This window comes from Rana temporaria, chromosome 11, assembly GCF_905171775.1.
Source record: "Rana temporaria chromosome 11, aRanTem1.1, whole genome shotgun sequence".
Taxonomy (NCBI): Eukaryota; Metazoa; Chordata; class Amphibia; order Anura; family Ranidae; genus Rana; species Rana temporaria.
Window position 1 is genome coordinate 105451436 of NC_053499.1, and position 21558 is coordinate 105472993.

At 47.0% G+C, this 21558-nt stretch overlaps 1 protein-coding gene across 7 annotated transcripts in view; it reads right to left on the bottom strand.

The window, feature by feature from the left end:
• Positions 1-21558, bottom strand: part of DUS2 (dihydrouridine synthase 2) — a 901714-nt gene that overhangs the window by 566913 nt on the left and 313243 nt on the right. For all 7 annotated transcript variants that reach the window (XM_040328788.1, XM_040328789.1, XM_040328790.1 and 4 more), the window contains one exon: positions 1872-1932. In XM_040328788.1, the coding sequence (XP_040184722.1) occupies positions 1872-1932 (61 nt within the window). The remainder of the gene's footprint in view (positions 1-1871; positions 1933-21558) is intronic.

Consider the following 21558-nt stretch of genomic DNA (forward strand, 5'->3'; position numbering starts at 1 on the left):
GCGCACCCACACAAAAAATAAAGTAGAATGTCTTTATTGTATTTTACATATATATTTATATATATATACACACACACACACACACACACACACACACACACACACTGTATATAAACCAAAAACACAGAAAAGATTATATTCAATATAGCAACCTCAAAAAATATAAAAGGGACAATATTGCCCCTTTAATCTAAAGAGGACACTACACAAAGCGGACATCCTTAACTAAATAATGAAATAATCGCAACATGTCAATCAATAAGATATTCCCAAATTATGTTCATGGTGGTAATACTATGGTCTGTTACAAATACAAGACATAGAAAAGATTAATATGCCCAGTTGGGGGGAGACAAATTTAGAATCCTGTGTAAACGTGAAGTATTCTGGATTTTTTCTCTAAATACCAGAAATCCCCAGGGGTTAAACCTTGAATGGGACTCACTTCTATGACTGATGTATGTCCATTGTTATTTGGGAATATCTTATTAATTGACATGTGGTGATTATTCATTTCATCTTTTGTTTCACTTCATGTAAATTTCTGTTCCCATGGTTCCTTACTTCTTTAGTTAAAGCGGAGCTTCGCCGTAAAAAAAATATTAAAAGCCAGCCGCTACAAATACTGCAGCGGCTGACTTTTAACATTAGGACACTTACCTGCCCTGGAGTCCGGCAACGTCGGCAGCAGAAGATGAGCTATCGCTCGTCACTCTGCTGCCCCCACTGCCATCCTCTTAGACAGGTATCTGCACCCCCCTCCAACCTAAAAGGTGCCAAATGTGACACCGGAGGGGGGGAGGGTTTCGATTAGTGGAAGTTCCACTTTAGGGTGGAGCTCCGCTTTAAGGAATGTCTGCATTGTGTAGTGTGTGTCCTCTTTAGATTAAAGGGCAATAGTTTCCCTTTATATTTTTTTTGAGGTTTCTATATTGCATAGAATCTTTTCTGTGTTTTTGTTTTGATATATATATATGTTTTTTTTTTTCTCAACAGGAGATTTCATTGGTTTGTGTATGCAATTGCTGAGTTCAATCCGACGACTTGCACCTGTACTGTCATATGACTTATGTGTTATAAGAGAGTCTGCAGCTTTGCAACATTGTTAAGACGCTGCATCTGGCCCTGCTCAAACACCACTGATCGCTCAGTTTTCCCTGCTGCTCTGAACAGAGATTAGTGACCGTTAGTCACTGACTCTCTGCTCTGCCTCTTTCAGTGCTCACTGGAGTGCCATGCTGTGGAGAGGGCAGCTGAGTGATGGACTTTAGCCCACTGTTGGCTGAAAATAGGTTACACGAGTGCAAAAGTAACTGCACTTCTGTTATCCATAGAATAAGTATGGTATGACAAAAATAGCTATGGCCATAATTCCCTTTGAAGTACAACAGGAACTTTGAGGGTTATTTACGAAAGGCAAATCCACTTTGCACTACAAGTGCAGTCGCTGTAAATCCAAGGGGGACATGCAAGGAAAATAAAAAACAGCATTTTAGCTTGCACATGAGCTTCCCCTCATTTCAGGTCTACCCCTCAGATTTACAGCGACTGCACTCCCAAGTGCACTTTCAGTGCAATTTCAAGTGCACTTTGCAGTTGTAGTGCAAAGTGGATTTGCCTTTCGTAAATAACCCCCTTCGTTTGCAAATATTTTATCTGGTGCATCCATTATAATAGTTTTTTTCATGGTTTACAGCATTGACACATTCTAGTTTCTTTTTAGACTGCAATCGGTATTACTAATGTTCGCCAGCAGACAACAGTCGCACTGATAAATAAATACCTTTTGTTTAGCATGTTTTCTTCTGCTGATTGCATATATGGTTAACGTGATGTCCACATGAACACAAATTTCATTTGAAAAAGCATACCTTTGTTGAATACTCCTTGGGGCAGCCCATGTTCACATCAATAGCAGCGACATCATTTTCTCTAAATATATACAAAAACAATGCAACAACTTTATTTTTATGGAAAATTATTACTTGAATAGTAATGTAGAGCACCTCAAGTTTATTTTTAGGTATACTTGTAAAGGAGATCAGACTGAGATAAATAATCTTAAAAGTGCACTAATGTTTTCAAAAGCTTGCCTTTGTTGTATGTTGGGGATAGCTATATTGCCTCATTGACTGTTCCTGTTTTTAATGCTACACAGTGGTTTGCATTACTGTTCCTCCTCAAAATGCATTTCTTTCAAACTCCCATGCCAATGTGCATATTTCTCACTTACCTTAGCATTGGCAGCTTTGAATTTTAGTTTGAAATTTTTTTAAAAAATGCCTCCCGATTCCATCACTTCCTGTAGATCATGTGACATTGCAGAAAGCGTCATATCCCACCATGCACTGCTTTATGCATCACATAATAGGGCGTGCTTATCTGTCTGGAACTCTTGTTCTATTTCTACCCACTTTACTGTTTCTAAATTTAGGGTGGCCATACACTGTACAATCTGAATGTACAATCACCTTTAGACCTACCATCAGCTATGTAGTGCAAGGGCCTGTCTGTTTTAGCCACTCTACTACCGGCCTCCGTCAATTGACAGCGGCACAGTAGCTCAATTTATCTGACAAGACATCATATGACGTCCTCGTCTTTTAAAGCCGCTAGGGGGCGTGCGCACCCCGCCGCGTTACTGGGAACATGATGCGCGTGTCCAGTAACTGAGCAGGACCGTGAATCTCTGTGTGTAAACACAGAGATCCACGTCCTGTCAGGGAGAGGAGACTGATGCCGTGTCCCTTGTACATAGGGACACAGATCGGTCACCTCCCCAGTCAGTTCCCTCCCCCTACAGTTAGAATCACTCACTAGGCTACACATTTAACCCCTTCCTCGCCCCCTAGTGTTAACCCCTTCCCTGCCAGTCACATTTATACAGTTATCAGTGCATATTTATAGCACTGTTCACTGTATAAATGTGAATGTTCCCAAAAATGTGTCAAAAGTATGCAATGTGTCCGCTATAATGTCGCAGTCCCAATAAAAATCACAGATCGCCGCCAATCCTAGTAAAAAAAAAAATATATATAATTATGTCCCCTATTTTGTAGGTGCTATAACTTTTGCGCAAACCAGTCACTATACGCTTATTGCAATTGTTTTATTTTTTTACCAAATATATGTAGCGAATATGTATCGGCCTAAACTGAGAAAATTATATATATTTTTTAAAACATGGGATATTCATTATAGCAAAAAGTAAAAAAGTGTTTTTTTTTCTAAATTTACGCTCTTTTTTTGTTTATAGCACAAAAAATAAACCGAACAGGCGATCAAATACCACCAAAAGAAAGCTTTATTTGTGGGAAAAAAAGGACGTAAATTTTGTTTGGGAGCCACGTTGCACGACCGCGCAATTGTCAGTTGAAGCGACGCAGTGCCGGAAGCTGAAATTTCGCCTGGGCAGAAAGGGGGTATATGTGCACACAGGGCCGCTGATAGGCCAGTACAACTGGCCCAGTTGTACCGGGCCCGGGCAGTAGGGGGGCCCGGCAACCTGAACAAAATACTAGTTAAATGTAAAAAAAAAATTAACGTTCAGGGCCCCTTAACATCGTCCAGCACCAAACAGTCATTTAGCCGCCACCCCCCCTGTACATTTTACGTTTTTTATTTTTTTATTTCTTATGTTCATTCTTATTTGGCGGCCGCGGCAGGGGAGGGACTATTTCTCATATTTCGGGCACGGAAGAATACCTCATCCGTGCCCGCTCCTCATGCCATGCTGATGCTGACTTAAGTCCAGGCCAGCGCGTCCTCTGTAGCAGTCACCTCCTGTCTCCTGTATATGGCGGCCGCGGCAGGGGAGGGACTATTTCTCATATTTCGGGCGCGGAAGAATACCTCATCCACGCCCGCTCCTCCTATACCGCAATGTGCTGCAGACAGTGCCACCCATGACACTAATGCCATAATGCATGTGCTGCCTACAGAGACGGTGCCACCCATGCCGCACAATATGGCATTGGCGGCATGGGTGGCACTGTCAGCAGGTATCACATGAGTTATGGCATTGGCATCATGGGTGGCAATGTCTGCAGCACATTGCGGCATGGGAGACGGTGCCACCCATGCCGCCAATGCAGTAATGTGCTGCAGACAGTGCCACCCATGCCGCTAATGTCATTAAGCATGTGCTGCCTGCAGAGACAGTGCCATCCATGCTGCCAGTAGAATTATGCTATTGGCGGCACGGGTGGCAGTGTGCAGCACAATATGGCATGGGTGGCACTGTCAGCAGGTAGCACATATGTTATGGCATTAGCGTCATGGGTGGCACTGTCTGCAGCACATTGCAGCATGGGAGACAGTGCCACCCATGCCGCTAATGCCGTAATGAGCTGCAGACAGTGCCACCCATGCCGCTAATGTCATAACGCATGTGCTGCCTGCAGAGACAGTGCCACCCATGCTGCCAGTAGAATTATGCCATTGGTGGTAGGGGTGGAGCCAGAGTGGGGCTAAAGAAGGGACCAGGGGTGGAGCTGAAGGGGGCCCCGTCAGGTAGGCTGTACGGGGGCCCCATGATTCTATCAGCGCCCCTGTGTGCACAGTGTGGCAAACCTAGCCACTTCTGGAACGCTGGACGTTACATGTCATAGGGTTGTCTGTATTGTATGCTATGTATTCTGCTGGGTCTTATGTGGGCATAGTAATTTGTATGCTAGCAGCCGTAAGCCACTAGCATTCAAGTACTTCGTTTTATGTTGCCCAATCTGTGTTCGGCAGTTTTAACCGAACTCTCACAACACATAACCCAGACCCCAGCTATCAACCAACTTTTCCCTCGTGCAGCAATGCCTGATGGAGAATTATCTAAAATGTTAAGTTCCCCATGTGGTCCTCACTGTATTACCCCTGCTAAATCTGTTTGGCTGTTTGGAAACCCCTTGCATGGGGAATTATATAAATATGGAAGCCTGTGAATAAAAAGTCCAGTTGACTCCCAGAGCTGTGTTTCGTCGGTTACTGGGGGGGATTTGGGACATTGCCTTACTTTTCAGCGCTGACTGTGGATTCACCCTGGTTACCAGCGGAGATCGTGGACTTTAATATTGGTGGTAAGCTGATGAGAGGCATGTTTTAATTTCCAGAGATTTACAAAGTTCCTTCCAAAATTTAGATGTAAATTGCACACCTCTATCCGAAACGATGCTTTTGGGTGTTCCATGGAGCTTCACGATCTCTTTGAAGAAAACTTTGGCGGTTTCTGCTGCAGAGGGTGTGCCAATCATAGGTACAAAGTGTGCAAGTTTGGACAGCCGGTCGACCACTACTAGGATTGTAGTAAAGCCTCCGGAAGGTGTTAAGTCTACAATAAAATCCATAGAAATGTCCGCCCAGGGGCGTTCAGGAACAGGAAGAGGTTTGAGTAAACCCCAGGATTTGGTGTTTGGGCCTTTGTAACGCTGACACCGAGAACACGAAGTTACATAGTCCTTACAGTCCGACCTCCACTTTGGCCACCAGAAGGAGCGTCTAACTAATTCCGCGGTTTTCCGAGCTCCAAAGTGGCCTGCTAGTTTGTGGTCATGGAATATGCTCAGTACTAGTTGTCTCGTTTGTTCAGGTACAAAAATTTTGCCTCGAGACCATAGTAAACCGTCTCGTTTTTCAAGAGAGAGGGAGGGTATGTTGGTAATTTGGGTGGAAGCCGTCTTCAAAGAGGAAAGTAGATCCAACTGAGAAATCAGAAAGAAATTTTTGGGCGTCAAGATGGTACTGGGTTCTGACTGGTCAGGTGTTTCGGTGAACATTCTGGATAGGGCGTCAGCTTTTCCATTCTTAGATCCTGGTCTGAAGGTTATGTGAAAGTATGAAGCGGGCAAAGAACAAGGCCCAACGGCAGGATCGCAGGTATTCCAAGTTTTTATGGTCTGTGAAGATCAAGATGGGGTGAAGAGCAGCCTATAGGAGGTACCTCCTCTTTAATTAGTTAATGGCAAACAGTTCCCGGTCCCCAACATCATAATTTTTTTCCGAAAGATTTAGTTTTCGTGACGCGTAGGCTATGGGGTGCAGCAAGGATTTGGGTCCTTGCCTTTGTGACAGGATAGCACCGATGGCAGTTTCCGAAGCGTCGACCTCCAGGATAAAGGGCAAGCTTGGATTGGATGCCTAAGGATAGGGGCTGAAGAAAACAAGATTTTTAACTTTTTGAATGCTTCTTGAGCTTCCCGGGACCAATAGAAGTGATGACCTTGGTGAGTAAGACTGGTGATAGGGGCCACAATGGTTGAGAAACCAACATGATCTTCGTAAAAGTTGGCAAAGCCAATAAAACGCTGTACCCCCTTTTTTTGTCACTGGCGCTGCCAATCCTGAACTGCTTGACCTTTTGCGGATCCATGATATACCGTCGGTCGAAATGATGAACCCAAAAACTGAATTTGTCTTCTCAAATTCACATTTTTCCGCTTAAGATAAAGCTTGTGTTCTCTGAGGATAGTCAGGACCTTCTTAAACGGGTGCGATGTAGTTCGAGTGATACCGAAAAAATGAGGATGTCGTCCAAGTAGACGACTAGGAAGTCATCCAGATATTGGCGAAAGATGTCATTTACCAGATGTTGGAAGGTGGCAGGGGCGTTACAGAGGCCGAATGGCATTACTAGGTATTCAAAGTGCCCGAACCTTGATCTAAAAGCGGTCTTCCATTCGTCCCCGTGCCTGATCCGGATGAGGTTGTAGGCCCCGCGGAGATCGAGCTTAGAGAAAATCCGGGCTGATCGGAAGCGTTGAAAAAGTTCCGGAATGAGGGGCAGAGGATACCTATTTTTGACGGTGATTTTATTTAGCTCCCTGTAGTCAATACAGGGCCTGAGGGAACCATCTTTTTTCTCAACAAAAAAGATTCCAGCCCCGGCTGGGGAAGACGAAGGGCGGATGAATATTTTTCCTAAATTTTCATCGATATAGGCCTTTAGGGCCACCAATTCAGTCTATGAGAGTGGGAAGATTCGACCAAAAGGGATTTTAGAACCGGGAAGTAAGTCAATGGGGCAATCGTATGGCCGATGTGGGGGAAGGCGGTCAGCTTGTTGCTTATCGAACACATCCTTAAAGTCTGAGTATGCAGCAGGGACGTGTTGAAGATCCGATGGTGCAGATATCAGGGTGGAGCAGGAGACTTTAATGGGTGGAAGACAATGCTGAGAACAGAAAGCAGAAGGGAATGTGATGTCTTTTTTGAGCCAGTCTATAGAAGGCTGATGCGCTTGTAGCCAGGGTAAACCCAAAATAATAGGGAATAAAGGGGAAGGAATAAGGTCCAGGCACAGATACTCTCGATGGCCGGTGTCAGATGGCGTGAATGGGCAGAGTTTCCATGGTAACTAATCCAGAGCGGGGTAGTGAGCCGTCTGCCAGGTGGATCTGTAACTGAAAGTTCTTAGGCCGGTATGGGACATGCAGCTTCTGGGCTAGGGCAGAATCAAGGAAGCAGCTGCAAGCCCCGGAGTCAACGATGGCTGGCAGCCGGACCGCCTCCTGCGGGAGCTGTAGAGAAAGAAAAAGTACAACATAAGTCTGTGGTAAGTTGGAAATATGGCAATTGAAAGAAGATGGTAGTCTTGACTTACTGGGTCTTATGGGACAGGTGCGAAGAAAATGTCCTGCAGCGCCACAATACAGGCAGAGGTTGGACTGCCGTCTACGTTGTCTCTCTTCAGGGGTGAGAGGTGCCCGGAGTAGACCGAGCTGCATTGGTTCTGGATCTGAAGGCGAAGCAACAGGTGGAACCGGGGCAGGTGGAGGAGCCGGAGAGAATCTAGGCGGAATCCAATTAGGACGGGATGTCTGGAAGCGTTCCTGCCGACGTTCTCGAAGGCATCGATCAAGCTGGGTGGCCGATTGGATTAAGGCTTCCAGAGTGGCAGGTGGGTCACCTCTGGCTAGCTCGTCCTTGAGGGATTCTGACAACCCTTGGCGAAACTGGTATTTCAGGGCAGTTTCATTCCACCCTGTATCAGCAGACCACTTAAGGAAGTCAGCAACGTAGTCCTCTACGGGTCTCCTCCCCTGAGTTAGTTGATGAAGGGTAAGTTCCGCGGTAGCTGAACGGAGAGGATCATCGTATAACTTAGATAAATGTTCAAAGAAAGTGTCAATAGTGTCTAATATTGGGCTCCCTCGTTCCAACAAACTGTGGGCCAAAGCTTGTGGTTCATCTGCAAGGAGGGAGATCACGAAACCAACCTTTACAGCTTCTGAACAGAAAGTCCTGGGTTGAAGAGTCAGATACAGGGAGCAAGCGTTTTTAAACGCCCGGAATTTCTTTCGGTCGCCAGCGAATCGCTCCGGGGTTGGCACACGTGGTTCAGGGTGAGTTACTAGCACTGGAGAAGCAGAAGAGGGTTGAGAAGTAGCAGGACCTGTAGCTAATGCCGCGGAGGTGGCCGAGGGTCCGGGGGTGACATTCATCTGTTGCAAGCGACCGTCCATATGCAGATAGCCTTCCTGTAGTTTTTGTACCGCTTCGGTCAGGGCTGAGACTTGTTGGCATAGCGTCTCAAAAGGCGAGCGCACCCTGTCGGCCTCGGACATCTGGCTGGTTTGTAATAACAGATAATAACGAAAGTACACTTACCAAGGCCAAGATGCTGAGGGTGGCTCCCTTTGCGACCCAGCGCGGTCCGCCCCCTGGAGTGGGGACAGGGGAACAGACGCACCAGGAGGCACCGGTACCGATGGGAAGGTGAAGGTCGGGTGCGTGGAACAGGACCAACCAGGCAGTAGTCCGCTTGGAATAGCTGGGAAGCGCGGCAGGAAATTCCAGGAGGTCCGGGAAGCAGGATTGGTAGAAAACAGGGAAATACAGGAAACAGACTGCGGTCAAGGAAGCACAGATAAACAGGGTAGTCCAAAGTTCAAGCCAAAAGGTCAAGGGCAGGTGAGATCAGATTAGTCCAATAAGCAAGCCGAGGTCAAGGTAGGAGAAAGCAGCAATCCGGTAGAGTAGAGCCAAGGTCAGGTAAACAGGAACAAGATAAGGTAAGGTTTTTCCAAGATCCAGGAAACACTCCAAACAAACGCTGTGACAAACCAGCAACTAGCCACAGGAAAGGGAGAGGTTTAAATAGCCCGCTTCAGGGCTCTGATTGGCCGGACGGACTACAGGTCTGTGCGCGCCCGTGCGCGCGCCCATGCACGCGCCCGCGCGCCAACACCACGCACGTACGCGGCGCAAACAGCCGTGATTGCACCGTTTGGGGAGACAGGTAAGGATTAGTGCCCTGACACCCCGTTTGGCCTGTATCAATTTCGGGTCATGCCATTCGGGATGAAGAACGCTCCGGCAACTTTTCAGCGGATGGTCGATCGGTTATTGGACGGATTCCAGGAATACGCATGTGCCTATTTAGACGACATCGCCATATTTAGCCAGACCTGGGCAGAGCACCTACAACACATAGGGGCCATTCTAGATCGTATTGGAGAGGCAGGGTTAACACTGAAACCCAGCAAGTGTCATATAGGGATGGCCGAAGTGCAGTACTTGGGCCACCGGGTGGGGAGCGGGCGACAGAAACCCGAACCAGCTAAAGTTGAAGCCGTAGCTAAATGGCCCACCCCCAGGACGAAAACCCAAGTGCTAGCGTTTCTAGGTACTACGGGGTACTATAGAAAATTCGTACCCAATTATAGTGCCCTGGCCAAACCCTTAACTGACTTGACACGCAAGAACCTGCCCCGACAGGTTGTCTGGGCCCCAGAGTGTGATCAGGCATTCCAACAACTAAAGACTGCTCTAACTAATGCCCCTGTACTTGCTGCTCCTGATCCAACTAAAAGATTTCTGGTCCACACAGACGCTTCAATGTTTGGACTGGGAGCAGTGCTGAGCCAAGTGGGAGCTGATGGCGGAGAACACCCCGTAGCTTACCTGAGCCGAAAGTTATTGCCACGAGAAGTAAGCTACGCCGCCATTGAGAAGGAATGCCTGGCCGTGGTGTGGGCCCTCAAAAAGTTGCAGCCGTATTTGTATGGACAACCTTTTTCGCTACTCACAGATCACAACCCGTTGGTGTGGCTAAACCGTGTGGCGGGAGACAATGCCCGGCTGCTGCGCTGGAGTTTGGCGCTGCAGCCGTTTGACTTTACAATCCACTACCGACCAGGGAAGCAAAACGGTAACGCCGACGGGTTATCTAGACAAACTGAACTTGAAAAGTGATCTGTGAGTGCTTCCCACGGACATCCCCAAGCCGATCCGTTGGGATCAGACTGTGTATGCCGGCTTGGTTCTGGGGGAGCATTGTGGCAAACCTAGCCACTTCTGGAACGCTGGACGTTACATGTCATAGGGTTGTCTGTATTGTATGCTATGTATTCTGCTGGGTCTTATGTGGGCATAGTAATTTGTATGCTAGCAGCCGTAAGCCACTAGCATTCAAGTACTCTGTTTTATGTTGCCCAATCGGTGTTCAGCAGTTTGAAAACCAAACTCTCACAACACATAACCCCAGACCCCAGCTATCAACCGACTTTTCCCTCGTGCAGCAATGCCTGATGGGAGAATTATCCAAAATGTTAAGTTCCCCATGTGGTCCTTACTGTATTACCCCTGCTAAATCTGTTTGGCTGTTTGGAAACCCCTTGCATGGGGAATTATATAAATATGGAAGCCTGTGAATAAAAAGTCAGTTGACTCCCAGAGCTGTGTTTCGTCCGGTTACTGGGGGGGATTTGGGACATTGCCTTACTTTTCAGCGCTGACTGTGGATTCACCCTGGTTACCAGCAGAGATCGTGGACTTTAATATTGCACTCCGCTACACACAGTAAGCAAGTGGTTAATACAATTTGAATGGATTGTTCAGGTGGGTCATCCTATTCCATAGTTTTGTTAAATGTAAGACTTCATGTACATTGCAGGTGCTAAACCCTTGTTTAGGAGCACTTGGGCGTTTTTTTCAGCAGCCCCTGAACTCTCCTCTATGTTATCTTATGTGCACACTAAGGCCCAGATTCTCAAAGGAGATACGACGGCGTATCTCCAGATACACCGTCGTATCTCTGAGTCTGAGCAGTCGTATCTTGGCGCCCGATTCAAAGAATCAGATAAGCCAGAATTTGTATAAGATACGACGCTGGCCGCTAGGGGCGTGTACGCTGATTAACGCCTAGAAATATGTAAATCAGCTAGATACGCCAATTCACAAACGTACGCCCAGCCGACGCAGTACAGATAGGCCGTTTACGTTAGGCTTTTCCCGGCGTAAAGTTACCCCTGCTATATGAGGCGTAGATGAGGCGTAGCAATGTTAAGTATGGTCGTCGGAACAGCGTCAAATTTTTCACGTTTTACGTCGTTTGCGTAAGTCGTTCGCGAATAGGGCTGTGCGTCATTTACGTTCACGTCGAAAGCATTGGCTTCTTGCGGGTTAATTTGGAGCATGCGCACTGGGATACTTTCATGGACGGCGCATGCGCCGTTCGTAAAAAGCGTCATTTACGTGGGGTCACATTAAATTTACATAACACACGCCCACATCTTCCACATTTGAATTAGGCGGGCTTACGCCGGCCTATTTATGCTACGCCGCAACTTTGGTTTGAGAAAACAGCACTTGCCTGACAAAGTTGCGGAGGCGTAACGTAAATAGGATACGTTACGCCCGCACAAAGATGCACGCTTCTACGTCAATCCGGGCCTAAGTACTCAGTCGTTAATAGTAGTTTAGAGGCAGTTGAGCTTACTGATGTTTTTTTGAAAGCAGATAAATCATGGTCAGGACGGTAGTTTACTGGCATTTCAAACGCCAAATGCTTGTACCTGCTTGTAAATGTGAGTAAATGTTAAGATACAGCGTTTAGCTGCATCAAGTGTTTTTTTTTTTTTTACATGAGAGCCACCTTAATTGATCCAACTTTCAGCCCGTTGATTTGAATGGAAGTCACATCCAAGTTGGATCTTGTAGACTTGTGATGTATATTGTGGACATTAAAAGGGAACCCCACACCATAAAAAAAAGGTGTGCCCCCCAAGATCCATACCAGGCCCTTTGAGTCTGGTATGGATCTTTAAAGGGTACCCCACACCAAAATGGAAAAAAATGGCATGAGGTCCCCCCTTCGGTCTGGTATGGATTCTTAAGGGAAACCTCACGTCAAAAGGAAAAAAGGCGTGGGGTCCCCCAAAATACATACCAGACCCTTATCCGAGCATGCAGCCCAGCAGGTCAGGAAAGGCATACCAGGTAACACACCCTAATCATGAGGGGTGTGGGTGCTTTGGGGCAGGGGGGGGGCTCTGTGGGGACTACCACTTCCTTCTAGTCTTTCTGGAAGCTGAGGGGTAGCCAGAACAACCGCTGACAGAAACAACCGCTGACAGAAACAGGCTTTTTTCAAATCTCACTGTGCCATTACATTACATGCCTCACTGTGCCATTACATTACATGCCCCACTGTGCCATTGCATTACATGCCCCACTGTGCCATTACATTACATGCCCCACTGTGCCATTGCATTACATGCCCCCACTGTGCCATTACATTCCTTTACATGCCCCCACTGTGCCATCACTTGCCCCCACAGTGCCATCACTTTACCCCCCACTGGGCCATCACTCACGTTTTGCAGCTTCTGGCTTTCAGGCCAGTTATAGTCTCTGTCTGCTGCGAGCGTACATGATTTGAAAGCCGCGCCTTCTCCTCAGACTGTCCTGTGATAGGCGGAACACAAATTTTCCCAGCAGCGCCTCTGTTCTGTGTTCCGCCTGTCACGGACGTCCTCTCGTCCGAGGATGAGAAGGCATCCGTGATAGGAGGAACACAGAACAGAGGCGCTGCTGGGAAATTTTGTGTTCCGCCTATCACAGGACAGTCTGAGAAGAAGGCGCGGCTTTCAAATCATGGACGCCCGCAGCAGACGGAGACTGTCACCGGCGTATAAGACGACCCCCGACTTTGGATGCTTTTTTTTGCATCCAAAAAGTCGTCTTATACGCCAGAAAATACGGTAGGTGTGAAGCTTGTATACCAGTGTAAATTTGCTGTCCCCTTAAAATACCACAACAGCCATTAATGTCTAGACCGCTGGCAAAAAAAGTGAGTACACCCCTAAGTGAAAATGTCCAAATTGGACAAAAGTGTCAATATTTTGTGCCGCCACCATTATTTTTGCAGCACTGCCTTAACCCTCTTGGGCATGGAGTTCACCAGAGCTTCACAGGATGCCACTGGAGTCCTCTTCACTCCTCCATGAGGACATCACAGAGCAGGTGAATGTTAGAGACCTTGTGCTCCTCCATCTTACGTTTGAGGATTCCCCACAGATGGGGTTTAGGTATGGAGACATGCTTGGCCAGTCCATCACCTTTACCCTCAGCTTCTTTAGCAAGGCAGTGGTTGTCTTGGACGTGTGTTTGGGTTCGTTAACATGTTGGAATTTTGCCCTGTGGGCCCAGTCTCCAAAGGGAGAGGATTGTGCACTGCTTCAGTATATCACAGTACATGTGGGCATTCACAGTTCCATCAATGAACTGTAGCTCCCCAGTGCAGGCAGCACTCATGCAGCCCTAGACCATGACACTCATACACAGGACATGTTTCCAGTAATCCATGTCCTTAGTCTGCTTGTCTTCAACAAACTGTTTGTGGGCTTTCTTGTGCATCATCTTTAGAAGAGGCTTCCTTTTGGGACGACAGCCGTGCAGAACAATTTGATGCAGTGTGCAGGGTATGGTCTGAGCACTGACAGGCTGACCCCCCACCCTTTCAAATTTGGCAGCAATGCTGGCAGCACTCATACGTCTATTTCCCAAAGAAAACATCTGGATATGCCGCTTAGCACGTACACTCAGTTTCTTTGGTCGACCATGGCGAGGCCTGTTCTGAGTGAAACCTGTCCTGTTAAACTGTTGTATGGTCTTGGCCACTATGCTGAGTTTCAGGATCTTGGCAATCTTCTTATAGCCTAGGCCATCTTTATGTAGAGCAACAATTCTTTATTTCAGATCCTCAAATAGTTCTTTGCCATGAGGTGCCATGTTGAACTTCCAATGACCAGTATGAGAGAGTGAGAGCAATAACACCAAATTTAACAAACCTGCTCCTCATTCAAGCCTGAGACCTTGTAACACTAACAGTCACATGACACCGGGGAGGGAAAATGGCTAATTGGACGCAATTAGAGAGACGCAGTTTAGACATTAATGGATGTGTGTTCAGTTATATACATATATACATACACACACATATATACTTATTCATATATACACACATACATTTGTATGCTGTTAAGCTAAAAAAATTGCATACCCTGGCAGAAATTGTGAAATGTTGGCATCAATATTGAAAATATGACTGATCAAACCAAAAACATTATTTTGTTTAAGGATAGTGATCACATGAAGCCATGTATTATTATATAGGGTTTTTTTTTTATCCTTTTTAAATCATAACAGAAATCACCCAATTGGCCCTGATAAAAAGTGAGGGTGGGATCAGTGGCAGTGCTGGGGGGTGGGGTGGGGTCAGTGGCAGTGCTGGGGGGGGGGGTGGAGTCAGGGGCAGTGCTTGGGAGGGGGGTGGGATTAGGGGCAGTGCTTGGGGGGGGATTAGTGGCAGTGCTTGGGAGGGGGGTATATAAATTGAAATCATATCCCCTCTCAAGCGTCTCTTCTCCAGAGAGAATAAGTTCAGTGCTCGCAACCTTTCCTTATAACCAATATCCTCCAGACAATGTATTAGCTTTGTTGCGCTTCTTTGTACTCGCTCCAATTCCAGTACATCCTTCCTGAGGACTGGTGCCCAGAACTGGACAGCATACTCTAGGTGCGGCCAGACCAGAGTCTTGTAGAGCAAGATCTCTGGAGTTAATCCCCTTTTTAATGGGTGCCAATATTCTGTTTGCTTTGTTAGCAGCAGCTTGGCATTGCATGCCATTGCTGAGCCTATCATCTACTAGGATCCCCAGGCCCTTTTCCATCCTAGATTCCCCCAGAGGTTCTCCCCCAGTGTATAAATTGTATTCATATTTTTGCCACCCAAATGCATCATTTTACATTTTTCTACATTGAACCTCATTTGCCATGTAGTTGCCCACCCCATTAATTTGTTCAGATCTTTTTTGCAAAGTTACCACATCCTGCAGAGAATTGCCCTGCTTTTCTTAGTGTTATCCGCAAATACAGAGATTGAACTGTTTACCCCATCCTAAAGGTCATTTATGAACAAAATTAAACAGGATTGGTCCCAGCACAGAACCCTGGGGGACCCCACCCCCGACCATTCCGAATACTCCCCGTTTATCACCACCCTCTGAACTCACCCTTGTAGCCAGTTTTCAATCCATGTACTCACCTTATGGTCCATGCCAACGGACCTCATTTTGTACAGTAAACATTTATGGGGAACTGTGTCAAATGCTTTTGCAAAATCCAGATACACCACATCTACGGGCCTTCCTTTATCTAGATGGCAACTCGCCTCCTCATAGAAGGTTAATAGATTGGTTTGGCAAGAACGATTTTTTATGAAACAATACGGATCACTGCTAATGATACCGTTCTCATTACTGAAATCTTGTATATAGTCCCTTATCATCCCCTCCAAGAGCTTACATACTATTGATGTTAGGCTAACTGGTCTGTAATTTCCAGGACGTATTTTGGGCCCCTTTTAAATATTGGTGCTACATCTTTTCTCCAATCAGCTGGTAAAATTCCAGTCAGTAGACTGTCAGTAAAAATTAGGAACAATGTTCTGGCAATTACTTACCAAGTACCCTCGGGTGAAAGCCATCTGGTCCCGGTGAATTTATTAATGTTAAGTTTCCCAAGTCTAATGTTAATTATGTGCTCCGTTAACCATGGAGGTGCTTCCTGTGATGTGTCATGAGGATAAACACTGAAGTTTTGGTTAATGAAGCCACCCCCCCCCCCCCACCTGATTTCCTTGTGAAGACAGAGGAAAAGAATAAATTCAATACCTTTGCCATCTCCCCATCCTTTGTAACCAGATGCCCTTCCTCATTCTTTATGGGGCCAATATGGTCTGTCCGTTCTTTTTTTACTTTACTTTTTTTTTTACTTTTCAGTACTTGATCTGTCTACAGGACAAAGTATAGGACAGAAAGTGAAGGAAAATCTTCCAAATGGGGCAGCAAAGTAAACCTGACAGTGAAGAGTAATTTAAATGTACCTGCAAATTCAATATGTTGGTGTACATTATAGGACACAGACTGAGTATTCATAGATCCAGATATTCCTGAGCAATGAAATCGAAAGGTGGGCAACAACTAGGCAAACAAAACTGTGCCAATAGGCCCAACAACAAAATTCAACAGACCCAGATTCAGGATGCCACTGCAAGAGAACCTTGCAACCAAAATCTGTATCCAAAGAAAAGTTATAAACAGGTAGAGGCCCTACAAAACTGGGCTACAGAAACCTGGTACTAAAACACCACCAACCTAGTGAAGTGGGCATAAAAAAAACACAGGAGGATATTTGTCGTTTAGTTTTGGTTATAAAAAACTTACAAACATACAACATAATAAAAACATATTTACATATACATATATACGGAATAAATAAATGATATATAAACAACAAAACATAATAGCTTACTTCAGCATAAAAAAAAAACAGTATTTTTTGCCAGAAAACAAAAACAAAGAAAACTAAATATTGAAACCAAGATATATGTTATTATCATTTATTATTGCCATCTGCCAATTATTACCATTAGCAGAAGTTGCGTCATTGGTTAAGAAACCGGAAGTACGTCAACGTGTTTCGCTCTTCCTCCAGGGCGTCATCAAGGACGCAACTTCCAATCAGTGGCGCACCCGGATCTTTGCACTGATGCCCGTTTTACCAGCTATTGTGTAAGTGATGCCTAGTTTATTCTAAACGTTATTTCACTATTAGTTCCTTAAACAGTGGCGAGTGTCACTCGCCACTGCATTTTCAGGCATGGGGCAATGTAAGTGGGAGCTTACCATGTCTGACCCTCAGGCTTTTCACTGGCCCACCATTCTCCCAGGTTTGCAGAAAAGGCCAAAACCAGGAAAGAAAAATGCCAACGCACCCAGGCGGTTCCTCTAACAGCATATTACCAAAATGATGTTTCAAAAACATCAGAGAAAATAAATACCACCGAATTGACCATACCTAGGCCACCCATTCACCTGGGAAGGTAGGTTACAGAGCTATGAATGAGGTTACGTTTGCTCCCCCATAACAGCTGGAAGAAACAGCTGTAGATCTTCGCATAGAGAGATACTGACAAAACACAGACAAAGATGACATACAGAAATGTCAGGATCAAGTAAGTTTCAAGCAGGTCAATCCTTTCCCTGTAAGAGAGTTTCAAATCCTTGCAGCTGGCAACCTTGGCATCAACATCTTGTAGTCTGTTTTTCCAATTTGTAAGGCCATAATCGCCGGGACCAAATTTGATTTATAAACTTTAATTTCCTGCCAAGGCTCTGGGAAGGTGTCCTGAAGCCCGAAGCCATTGCATTCCTCTTCCATCCTGAAAACCTTACTCTTATCCCGATTGATTTTTGAGCCAGATGCCTAAGCATAATGCTTCATCACCGAGACCACCTCCTTCGCCTCCTCTGTCCCAGAGATGAAAACAGACACGTCATCAGCATTGGCCATGACCATAAGAGGAGGCTCACCAGGAATGCCCAAAGACACTCCACACCTATTGCCCTGGTCGAATGCGCCGTGACAGGAAAGGGGGGCGCCCGCCCCTTTATGGCATAAGCCTGAATCATGATCTGTCGGATCCACCTAGAAATGGTGGCCAACGAGACTGCCAGGCCCTTCTTAGGACCAGCCACCGAAACAAACGTTGAGTCCGATCTCCGGAACGGAGCAGTAGCCGACAAGTACGGTATACTCGCACAACATCCAAGGAATGCAACGCAGCCTCCTTATGGTGCGACGGACGAGGACACACGGATGGAAGTACAATGTCCTCATTGAGATGAAAAGCCGAAACGACCTTAGGAAGAAAAGAAGGCTACAGACGCAGCACCACCTTATCCTTGTGGAAGATCAGGCTGCCAGCTCAGAAACCAATCTGACGTAACGGCCACCAAAAAGACCACCTTCTGAGAAAGTGTCAACAAGGGAATCTCCCTAATGTCCTCAAACGGTGGGTTCTGAAGCACCGAAAGGACCAGATTCAAGTCCCACGGAGGTAGTGGAAGACGGACCAGAGGGGCCACATGACGAATCCCCCTGCACAAACATACTCACCAGAGAGTGAGCTGCCAAGAGTCGTTGAGAGAAGACAGCCAGGGCAAAAATCTGACCCTTAATTGTACTTAAGGCAAGCTTTTGGTTGACCCCGTGCTGCAAAAACAGCAGGACCCTGGAAACCAAATAAGTACGCGGATGCCACCCCATCTCCTTACACATGGATATGTAGGCCTTCCAAGTGTGATGGTAAATCTTCCTAGAGGACGACTTCCGAGCCCTCCACATGGTAGAAATCACTGAATCCGATAGGCCCCGGTCTTTTAGCACCTGGCTTTCAATAGCCATGCCGTAAAAGCCAGCGACTGTAAAGCAGGATGAAGTAAGGGACCTTGCGACAGGAGGTCCACTCGCAGCGGTAGATGCCAGGGGACGTCTGCCACCAGACATACTAGGTCGGCGTCCCAGGGACGCAGATGCCAATCCGGAGCAATTAGGATCATTGGAATACCCTCTGCCTCCACCCTGCGAACCAGATGGGGAATAAGCTTCAGGGGAGGAAAAGCATAAATTAGCCGATACATACCCCACAGTGCCACCAATGCATCTGTTGCATCCGCCCATGGGTCCCTTGACCTGGCCACAAACCTCAATATCTTCCGATTGAGTCGAGAAGTCAGGAGATCTACGTCTGGCTCGCCCCATTTTTGGCAAAAGAGCTGAAACACATCCGGGTGTAGAGACCATTCTCTTTGGTCCAGCATCTGGCGACTCAGGCAGTCCGCCTCCAGTTTACCACGACCGGAATATATACGGCTGACAGGGCTTGGTACGCTCCTGTAGCCGAGCTTCTTATTTCTCCTTGATGGTTGACATATGCCACCGCTGTGGCCTTGTCCGACTGGATCCTGACTGGGCACCCCTGGAGCCTCTGAGACCATGTGGAGAGGCAAAGCCTGATCACCCAAAGTTCCAGGACATTGATTGGCAGGCGGGATTCCTCCGGAGTCTAGCGACTCTGGGCCGACTGAACTCCCCAGACTCCCCCCAACTGGTAAGGCTGGCATCTGTCGTGATCACCGTCCAGTGAAAAGGAAGGAACGACTTCCCTGGACAGAAGTGACGGTGATGTCAGCCACCAAACCAGGGATGTCCTGACTAGGTGGCTCACCCAGATTTGACAATCCAGGGATGATGGGCACTTGTCCCATCTGGACATAATTTCCTTCTGCAACACTCGAGTGTGAAATTAAGCATACGGAACCGCCTCAAAGGAGGCTATCATGAGACCCAGGACCTGCATGCAAAAATGGAGTGACGACCATCTTTGGGATGTCAACCGCTGCACGGCACCGAGTCTGCAGCTTCTCCCCCAGGAGAAACACCATTGCCATTGAGTCCAGAATCAACCCCAGATATTCTAGGCGTTGAGTCGGTACCAAATACTGACTTCTAAGTGTTCAGCACCCAACTAAAGTCTCGGAGGGTCTGACAGGTTATTGACACACACTCCTCTAATTCTGAGCTTGAAGTGGCCCTCAGAAGAAGATTGTCCAAGTAGCCCACGGTAGTGATGCCACGCTGTCTTAGCAGGGCCAGAATCTGGACGAGCACCTTGGTGCCGATGTCAGGCCAAAAGGGAGAGCCACAAATTGATAGTGGTCCTCCCCGACCGCAAAAAGCGCAGAAATCTCTGATGTCTGGTGCATATGGGGACATTCAAGTATAAAAAAAACAAGGGAGAGGCGCCTCCTGGTGTAGATGTTTAAAAGTAATTTAAACTACACCCAGAGGTGCCTCTGCCTTGTTTTTTCCCTACGGATTCGGAACACAGTTTCTGTTCCCCCTCAATGGCAGCCCTGAGACTGTATATGTAACCCCATATACACGATTTAACCCCGTCCACTGGACACCTCTACTTACCCCTAGAGCTTGGACTCTCTCCCCAGCCCCTTTTTTTTGTTCCTCACTGTATTGTACACATATTTGTACAAACTCTTAATATTTATACTGATGAGATATGTGGTGTTTTGGATCTCTTGCGCATTTTACTTGTAATATGTAGGACATTCAAGTATGCGTCCCTGATGTCCAAGGACACCAGAAAATCCCCCGGATGGAGAGCAGCGACAACAGAGCGAACCGACTAGATCTGGAATCTTTGTACTTTCACAAAGCAATTGAGGGCCTTGAGATCCAGGATTGGACGAACACCATCCTTCTTTGGTGCGACAAACAGATTTGAGTAAAACCCCTGAAACCGTTCCTGCAGTGGGACAGGTATGATCACCCCGTGTACCAGAAGATCCTGAACAGCACCAAACAGGGCATCCCGATGAGTCGGATGAAGCTGGAGGTTGGAGGGAAAAAATCTGTTCGGTGGGCAAGAGAGAAACTCTATCTTGTACCCTAAGGAAATTATTTTGCAAACCCACCGGTCGGAAAGACGTCCACGGAGCCGCGAATTTGCGAAGCCGTCCCCCCACCCGAGAGACGGGCAGGGGGCAGACCTTCATGCGTATGCAGATTTATCCACAGGTTTGTTGGGCTTGCGAAACCAGGGATGCTTCTGCCCCTCAGCAGGCACTTTATCGGCCTGGGATCGTGTCACATACCAGGTTGGAGGCCTGAAATGCCAAGAGGACTCCCCTTGCGGCTGAGTGCAGTACACCTCTGAGGTTGGGTACAGAGGGTGTAGTGCCCAGAGAAGCACAGGTTGCCAGATGGATCCAGGAGAGAAGAGCTGGAGAGTGCCTGAAGAATACTGGAGAATACAGGAAACACCGCTGGGCTGCAGTCTCTAGGAATCCTTGGTAACACTTGGCAAGGTGTGCACAAGGAGCAACAGTGGAAGCCGGCTGGGGATCAAACACTGTGGATCCAGGCAGGAGATGCAGGTTGCAGGAACGGAGACAAGCCAAAGGTCTGGTATAGGAAAACAGGCAGGAACAGATAACTGAAGCAAAGTCCGTGAAACAAGCCGGGATCAGGTGCTGGAGAAGGTAACAAGTCAGTAAAGCAAGCCAGGGGGTCAAACCAGGAGAACAGATCAGACAGGTCAGGAACAAGCCCGGTCACAACAGGAAATCCAAACAGCAGTAGTACAGAGGCTCAGGAACTCAGGAAGGCTGACGACAATGCAGCAATTTGGATCAGACAGTGGCAGCCTTTTATAGGCCAGCAGGAGGATCCACCTGTCAAATGATGTGCCTATGGTACCCATTTCTTCTACTGGCAAGATTGTCAGTATTTCTTCGGCCATTTTCCTAACAGATCGTTTACCTGCCGCACTGGGCGGACGAAAAAAAATGTTTGTGTGCGGTAAAGGATGGCCCTTGCCTACGGTGTGGCTCCTTACCCTTTTTGGATTGCGGGAGCAATGTGCTC